At 42.4% G+C, this 9165-nt stretch overlaps 1 protein-coding gene across 1 annotated transcript; it reads right to left on the minus strand.

Annotated features, from left to right (window-relative positions):
- Window positions 1–1547: 1547 nt before the first annotated feature.
- LOC123061197 (protein transport protein SEC23-1) lies at window positions 1548–6049 on the minus strand. The gene is made up of 5 exons (XM_044484164.1): window positions 5545–6049; window positions 3510–5330; window positions 2589–2705; window positions 2283–2354; window positions 1548–2117 (listed from the first exon to the last, which is right to left on the minus strand). The coding sequence occupies exons 1-5, from the start codon at window positions 5935–5937 to the stop codon at window positions 1980–1982; spliced, it is 2541 nt and encodes an 846-aa protein (XP_044340099.1). The 5' UTR covers window positions 5938–6049; the 3' UTR covers window positions 1548–1979.
- Window positions 6050–9165: the final 3116 nt, after the last annotated feature.

Raw genomic sequence — 9165 nt, forward strand, 5'->3', positions numbered from 1 at the left:
AACTATTTGAATTCCAAATATAATTTAATTATGAAATGATCATAAGATTACCTCGGGTGAAGAATAACTTTTTCTGCACCCTGGGTGATGAATAGTATCACTATATATATACATATATATATAGGTCGCGCTATTCGTCACCCTAGGTAAGGAATAGTTATTTTTCACCCCCCCCCCCTCTATTTTATCATCAATGCATCGTAATTTTACGTTCCATAAGTTTTGTCTTATTTCCGACGAAAAAAGGGACAGTAAGAAAATACACAATCGCCGTAAAAAATATTTTATGTTATGTAAAATTACAAACGTAAAAACATAGTCTAAAATACACATAAACTGCAAATTTTCTTGTCTTATGACCTATATTTTTATTTTCTTATGTCAAATTTTACGTAGTGAATCAATAGAAATGTAACTATTTGAATTCGAAACATAATTTAATTATGAAATGATCGTAAGATTACCTCGGGTGAAGAATAACTTATTCTGCACCTTGGGTGATGAACAGTAACACTATATATATATATATATATATATATATATATATATATATATATATATATATATGATCGATTCTACGAGAAATTATATTTATATATGTGCATAACATGTACATTATGTAGTATCGTAAAATACCAGCAAATAAAAAAAATTAAATGAAAGACACAAAATTAAAGGAAAAATAAATCATAAAATCAAAACCCCTAAACCTTTTACACCAACCGGTACTAAAGGTCTCCCAGCCCCGACGCGGGCTCGTGCCACATGGTAGCCCTTTACTGGCGGTTCGTGTTGAACCGGAACTAAGGAGGGGGGGGGGACTTTTAGTCCCCACCCTTTAGTGTCGGTTCCAGAACCGGAACCGACACTAAAGGGCCTCACGAACCGATGTTAAATCCCAATTTTGTACTAGTGCCTTTATGAGTATTTGGAAACCTTTACATTATTTTATTATTGTGGAACTTTTAGTGTCATGGACAAGACATACTTGCTACTGTTGGATATCAACATTGCTTATTTTTGTATAGAAATCAAGTTTTTCGATAACTTTCAATATGCAAGCTTGTTGATATCGTTGATTCAAATGTCTGCTGGTATTGTTAAATTGTAGTGAAGGTTTCATGTGTTTGAAAGTATGTGAGAGAGAAAAAGTAAGATGATGACATCACATAGAGTAGCTTCACTGGGTGACTATGGCACACACGAGTAGCTTCATTGAAATTTATCTATGTCAATGGCCGGGGCAGCACCAAAGTGCTGCCTCCATTGTACATGCCCTAAGACCCCCGCCCATGTACTGCTGGGCCATGGCATCTGTGAGACTAAAAAGGCTCCTGGGCCCGTGTGCCAGCTGTGACTAACGAATACCTGTTCATAAATGACTGCAAAATGGCTCATACACGTGCACATACTTCTGTGGCATTGATCCCCATGGAGACCAGCGACCAGTGTCAGCTGCGCGTGAAATCACTAATTCATTTTTCACGATATATCACTTACAACCACAAATCAAGAACAAATGCAATGCTGTAAACACTAAGCAACACTGTTGAAATGCAGTATCTCTGATTGTATAAATGGACTTTCTCAAAACAAAACAAAAAAGTTGTACAAATGGAGAATTGAGATTCGCCTCGAGGAGTAAAAGGAATCAAATGAATGGCCAGGACAGACTTCTATTATGTGACATACAACAAACTCTTCAAAGGCAGGAGAACATAAGCGATGCTCTAATTGTCTAAAATTTTGCGCGCCTGTGTGGCAAGAGATAATGCATTTACGCGACCACATCAGAGAAAATAATCAGGCAAAATTATACAGCTTCACTTCACACAAATTGCCGCTTCATCAACCCAAACAAGTGTTTGGGCCTTAGGCGTTACCTCGCAAAGTTTTCAGATTTCGTTTGGCAACTCTGTTTGAAACCAAACCTCAGCTATCAAATATCGTTTCTGATTGCACTCGTCCAATTATTTGCATTAGCTTGGTTCCGGCGGGACCAATTTGAGGCTGCGCATCCACTCGCAAAAGCTAGGGTCATCAAAGTGGATGAAGCAGCTCTTTAGCCTGGCCCTCAGTTCAGGAGCAAGGGTCCGTAGCTGAGGAAATCTCGACTCCTGAAACATGCAAATGTGCTCATGTTAACAATTACAGCCTTGCTCACGATTTTGTTTATCAGTGACCATGAATCTAGCTGCCGTAAGAACCATCAGCGAAATAACCCAGCAGGGATGAATGCAGGCGAACCAGAATGTCACTGCTAAGGTTAAGAGAATCATTACCTGCTCATAAGTAGGGTCCTTGTGAGCTGGGATCAGGCGTGAGACAAAGTATCTAGCCTGAGAGCTCCCTTCCTGCGCCAGAACAAAGCATTTACCTTGTGCAAGTCGTGTTTCATGATAGTTGCACAGTTAATGAATTTGGAAGTATTGTCAGACTGATTTGAAATCTAACAACACATGGGCTATAATAAGATATGATACTATGATGATAGCAAAGTGATGAGCAGAAGAGTTGATAAGAGAAAAGGAAGGAAAGCAGTTTAAATCTTGGAAATCAAAGTCAAGGTTGGGAACAGGGAAACTGACTCTGAATGAAAGTATCCTGGGAGCTGGAAAACGGAGTTCACTTAGCTCTTCTGCCAGCGTACGGCATGCTGCCAAAGCTGCTGCAGTTTGTCCTTCTTGGGTTGCTAGTTCAGCACCCTGAAGACACACAGTAAGAAAATGCAACTCAGGAAATATTACTCTTTGCTAGCATTATGATGAATAACCAAAATAGCCATTGCATAATGATAATTCAACATCATTAATACGTTAAGTAAATCAGCAAAATATGACATCTTCCTGCAGCCCTAGTATATCAAGTACTACCTCTGTACCAAAATATAAGACGTTTTTGTAGGTTAAACTAGCTTACAAACACGTCTTATAGTTTTGATACAGAGGGAGTATTAGCATCATTTACACACATACATTCATGAGATCTCTATATTCGTTCTAACCACCAACTGGCTTCTATTGAAAATTTAATAGTTCCAACGAATTCACCTTTCAAACTCCATTCACTCTATTTCTTGCAAAATCTTATGATTATTACATAAACTCACAATCCTGGTAACAAGTTAGTTTTTGCAAACATGATATTGCTAAAATCCCATGCTTCATTTCTTTCCTTGCAAAAAGGAAGTCACGTTCTATTCAAATATCCCTCTGTTCCATAATGTAGTGCGTATAATTTTTGGAAATGTCAAACCTCACACACTTTGACCAGTAGCAATCAAGAACAAAGTCATGTTCAACAGCTACAATTCCGAAGCCAAAACATTTAATCCAAAAGACAACACCAGTGAAAAAAATATTATGTCAAGAATGTTGAAAACAAAGGTGAATGGAGTAAGTTTAATATGCAGCTACAGCACTGAGATAATGTGGTAAAGAGACAGACCATACAGGTGACTCCCTTATTGGGAGTGGGGAGGGAGAGAGGGAAGATAGGAGGTGACTTACCAACCAGATGAAAATATCTGTTCCATGATCCAGTACCACTGCACAATTAGATTGCATGGTCAGATCATATGCTGGCAGCTCCTCAAATGTGCCACCTTCTCGATGCATTATACAACGAGGTGCAAGCATACGGAGCGAGAGGTCAAATGATGCATTCAAGAACAAACTCCTCAGAACTGATCTTTCATCTTCATGTCCTATTATGCTACCTAAGAGTGGCCCCCTTCTCAAATGAAACAAACACTCAGGGAGTGATGACAGCTCTTTTGGGAACCGATAAAGCTTTGATTTTGGAACCTGGGTACCAAATTTGAGAGCTATGTCCTTAATTCTTTCGTCAATTGTGAGCCTCATATCAAGAGCATCGGAGGCAGTCCTGGCGCGCAAGACAGTTCTCTTACCAATGATTACTGAAGCTACATCTTCTTGCACACTTGAAAGATATGCAGACAAACTATCAACCGTTTGCAGCCTGCTAGTGATCACCCTTGTGCTTTCTGTTTGATACACATTAGAGTAACGGACTGCAAACTGGAAGTAAATGAAATCATTCCTGATATCCGCCTTTGTCTCCAAAGACACGGAAAAACTCTGTGTCCCCTCAACACTATGCATCTGGATACAAAATGAAGTGTCATGCTTGAATGTTTCATGAGAATCAGGAGAAGCCTCTTCACCAGGACCAATTACTTGAGTGACAAGCATGCCATCTGAACATCTAATCTCAAATAAGCCATGAGAGCCAGCTGCTTTAGTTGACGCCCTCTGCAAGTTGACCCCAAAGGCCTCTCCAAAATCATCATGAAGTAAAAGCACACCACCAGAACACTTCGCCAGTGACTGTAGGACAGGAACCCTCACAGGGCATGTTCCAGCACAAAGAATGTCAACGATGGTACTGTGTCTCCGTGCTTCATGACCAAGACTCTCCATGTACTTCATAGCTGTCTTCTCCAGGTAAGCATAGTTTGGGTGCTGAACAGAATGAGGTGTTGATCCTGGTCCAAACGTGTTGGGGCCACCAGCACACACCAAGATCCTGCAGTTGCCTCCTGATCTCTTGATGATTCCACGAGACAACTCCGCTGACGGCCCTTGAATAATACCAAGGGCAACCTCCACCGCTGCACCAAGGCATCGGTCCCTCGATACTTCCGCCACACTAAACTGATAGGGTCTCAGGGATGAGAATATTGTGTGTGCAACAGGCAGCGAAGCATGTATAGGAGACAAATACACCCCTGTCCCGTAGATTAGCACCTTCAATGACTCTTGGGCAAGCGACTTACTACCGGGTAACACATCCGCTGACACCGCCGCCCCTTCCGAAAAATCATACACAGAGACAGTTCTACCATAGGAGATGATTCCAATCCTTGCTGTAGGAGGGAGCGAATCCACAAATGCATGCAAGGAGCCCTGTAGATGCTGCAGGTGCGCCTCATCAAGACACTCATCTATGAGAATAAAAATGGGACCAGAGACCCTCAAGACAGGCACCGGGATCAAGCCTGGCCGCCTATTCCTTGGATGCACATAATCGACAGTCGAGGACATGAGCTCTGGCCACTGAACCAGGTCCTGCTTGCTGGAGACCACAAATTCCCCCTCACTGCTGTTCAGCTTTTTGCAAATGACACACTGCCATTGCCCAGAGCCAATCAACACATCACAGTACAAATTCACATAAGCCCCACAGTTCAGGCACCGGCGGGGATCACGCTCCAAGGCTTCGGGACCTGGCGATACCTCCCTCCCTGGTGAAACAAGAGCTCCGAACCCCAAGCTAGGGGCATTCAGCAGTTTCTTCTGCTTCAGGACCTACAAGTGAAAAACACCAACTAAATGACAAGCTGGAGAATTTGCACATGCCTATGCACTAAACACGATTCGCATCTAAAAAACAAGCGTAATTCACAACTCGACTAGTAGTGTAATCGTGTAAGATCCAAATGGTAATGTACTTATGCGCATGCATAATTGAGTTATAGGAGATGTGAGGACATTACTGCGGTAAGGAAAGAGCGACGCGTACCTTGCGGGCAGAGAAGAGGACGTATGGGGAGTCGATGCTGGAGTCCTCCAGAGACGGCGCCACGGAGGGCGCGTGGCTGTGAGGGGTGGCCGCGCCGTTCATGGTGTGCGGCTCGGAGGATGTGGGGAGGGAGACGGAGGACGATGAGGAGGCGGTGCGGGAGGCCAAGGGTACCGCCTGAGGGGAGATCGGGGTGGTGCGGAATGGCACGGCGGCGGGGCGCAGCGGCGAGGAGAAGACGGGCGGGCCCGGTGGCGTGCTGAAGTGCGCGGGGCTGGGGACGGTGGGGCTGCCCCGCAAGGACGTCGAGGAGAGAGCGCTCGGAGGGGTGAAGATCGCCGGGAACGGAGGAGATGCGTGCGCCGCCTGAGGCTGCGGCGGCGTCTCCTCCATGCTGCCGGCCTTATTGGGGATCGGAGGGGAGCAGCGAAAGGGAAACGCGGATCTAAACTGGGAGAAATACTGAGAAGTACGGCAGCACACACTAATCTGTGTGTTTATCAGGGATGTGCCAACAGTTTTTTTGTCGATGTCATATTGGCTGGATCGCGGCTTCCTATTGGCTGGCGCCCTTCCACAATGGCAACTCCGTTGGGGAACATGGGTCATCTCCAGTGTAAAGTAGGCCACTGGCTGATTCTTATGCAAGCTAATTCGATGAATGCGGATGCACCGAATTCAGTTTTGGATTCTTCTTGTGCCGCCTCGGGATAAATGATGGGCGTTGAAAGATCTAGTATATTTTTCCAAATGATAAGCACCACAGGTGTACATGTGGCACGAAGTAACACTATTCTTACGTTTTTACAACTAAAATTGTCATTTAAGAAAAAAAAATCCAGAAAAAAACTAAAACTTGCAAGCAAACAGAAAGTTGACATGCTTCACAACTAAAGTTGCCATCCAAAAACGTCAGGGTGGAATTGTTTCGTTCCACACGTATGTCATTTATCAGGATCATATATTTTTAGTCCCAACAGAAAAGTGGGAGACTAAGGCACAAATTTGTACTATCCTGAATATTATGACTGAAGCCCTCATTGACAAATATTTGGGTTTGCCTGCAAATGTGGGTATGGATAAAAATGATTGTTTCCAATTCTTAATTGATTGAATTATTGTGAAAATTAGTGGATGGAAAGAAAATTATTCGCGGGAGGAAAGGAAATTTTGCTCAAATCGGTTATACAAGCTATCCCAACTTATGTCATGTCCTTCTTTAAAATTCCTAAAAAAAGTTGCAAGGGAATCATTGACACGATGCCGCAATCTTGGTGGGGTGACGAACACAATCAATAGAGAATGCATTCAATGACGTGGTGGAAGATGTGTGTCTCAAAAGACCAACGAGGATGGAGTTCCGAAATATACAATGTTTCAATCTGGCTTTGTTAGCCAAACAAGTGTGGCATCTGCTTGATAATCCTGATTCCCTATGTGCCATCATTTTGAGAACCAAATATTTTCCAGATGGTGACTTAATGAATGCAAGTCTAAAAAGGGTTTCTCTTTTACTTGGCAAAGCATTATGGTGGTAGTTGATTCTCTCAAAAATGGTTATATTTGGAGAGTTAGAAATGGACAAAATATTGATATTTGGAGAGATGCATGGATCTCGAACCGTGTGAATAGGAAAATTATTACTCCTAGAAAAGAGCATCTTCTGTCAAAAGTTGTTGATCTTATCAGTCCAGTCACCAGTTTTTGGGATGAAGATTTAGTGAGACAAATGTTGTGGCCAATTGACACTCAAAGGGTGCTTGTTTTTCCTCTCCCTATGCATAATATGATGAATTTCATTGCTAGGAGCTATACAAAAAATGGATTGTTCACGGTTTGTTCGACTTATTTGGAGGAATGGAACAAACAACATGGGAGGAAATTGCAACACACAAATGGTATGGGTAGAACAAATGCCAATACTATTTGGGGTAAGATTTGGCAATTGTCTTGTCCAGCAAAGGTGAAAATTTTCATTTGGTGTACATTGCATGGAACCCTCCCGTGCCATGTTACGCTTGCTAATAAACATATGAAAGTTTCGCCCACCTACCCATCATGTTTGAATGGGCCATAATATACAAAACACGTGTTGTTTTTGTGTCAGAAGGTGAAAGAGGTTTGGGAGAAGCTGGGATTGCACGAGGCCAAGCATGTGCTATCGATCGTGCGGAAGAGGCAGTTTTTGAGTTCTTACTTCTTACGCCAAAGCAAGAACTATCTATATTAGGCATCTAGAATGTATGCGAATTGATCACTGATACGTCTCCAACGTATCTATAATTTTTTATTGTTCCATGCTATTATATTATCTATTTGGGATGTTTTATATGCATTAATATGCTATTTTATATGATTTTTGGGACTAACCTATTAACCTAGAGCCTAGTGTCAGTTTTTGTTTTTTACCTTGTTTTAGAGTTTCGCAAAAAAGGAATACCAAACGGAGTCCAAACGAAATAAACTTTCGCAGTGATTTTTCTTGGACCAGAAGCCACCCAGGAGACTTGGAGTGCAAGTCAAAAGAGCCACGAGGCGGCCACAAGGGTGGAGGGCACGCCCCCCAACCTTGTGGGCCCCTCGGTGACCCCCTGACCTAGATCTTCCTTCTATATATTCTCATATGCCCCGAAAACTTCCACGGGAGCCACGAAACCACTTTTATAATGCTACAACCTTCTGTCCCTGTGAGATCCCATCTAGGGGCCTTTTCCGGCATCCTGCCGGAGGGCGATTCGATCACGGGGGGCTTCTACATCAACACCATTGCCTCTCAGATGAAGCGTGAGTAGTTTACCTCAGACCTACGGGTCCATAGCTAGTAGCTAGATGGCTTATTCTCTCTCTTTGATTCTCAATACAAAGTTCTCCTCGATGTTCTTGGAGATCTATTCGATGTAATACTCTTTTGCGGTGTGTTTGCCGAGATCCAATGAATTGTGGATTTATGATCATCTTATCTATGAATATTATTTGAATCTCCTTTGAATTCTTTTATGCATGATTTGATATCTTTGCAAGTCTCTTCGAACTATCAATTTGGTTTGGCCAACTAGATTGGTTTTTCCTGCAATGGGAGAAGTGCTTAGCTTTGGGCTCAATCTTGCGGTGCTCGATCCTAGTGACAGAAGGGGAACTGACACGTATTCTATTGTTTCCATCGAGGATAAAAAGATGGGGTTTTCATCATATTGTTTGAGTTAATTCCTCTACATCATGTTATCTTGCTTAAGGTGTTACTCCGTTCTTTATGAACTTAATACTCTAGATGCATGCTAGATAGCGGTCGATGTGTGGAGTAATAGTAGTAGATGCAGAAACGTTTCGGTCTACTTGACACGGACGTGATGCCTATATTCATGACCATTGCCTTAGATATCATCATAAGTTTGCGCTTTTCTATCAATTGCTCGGCAGTAATTTGTTCACCCACCGTAATAATTTCTATCTTGAGAGAAGCCTCTAGTGAAACCTATGGCCCCGAGATCTATTTTCCATCATATAAGTTTCCGATCTACAATTCTAGTTTCCTATTTACTTTATTTTGCAATCTTTTACTTTCAGTTCCATAAACCAAAAATACCAAAAATATTACTTTACAGTTTATCCATCTCTATCAGA

Source organism: Triticum aestivum, chromosome 3A, assembly GCF_018294505.1.
Source record: "Triticum aestivum cultivar Chinese Spring chromosome 3A, IWGSC CS RefSeq v2.1, whole genome shotgun sequence".
NCBI classification, from domain to species: domain Eukaryota; kingdom Viridiplantae; phylum Streptophyta; class Magnoliopsida; order Poales; family Poaceae; genus Triticum; species Triticum aestivum.

Coding starts and splice junctions, on each gene's coding strand:
- LOC123061197 (XM_044484164.1), bottom strand. CDS start 5,937: ATGGAGGAGACGCCGCCGCAGCCTCAGGCGGCGCACGCATCTCCTCCG. Junction 2,706..3,509: donor CAGATATTTTCATCTGGTTG/GTAAGTCACCTC, acceptor GTGTGTCTTCAG/GGTGCTGAACTAGCAACCCA. Junction 2,355..2,588: donor CCAGGATACTTTCATTCAGA/GTCAGTTTCCCT, acceptor GTTCTGGCGCAG/GAAGGGAGCTCTCAGGCTAG.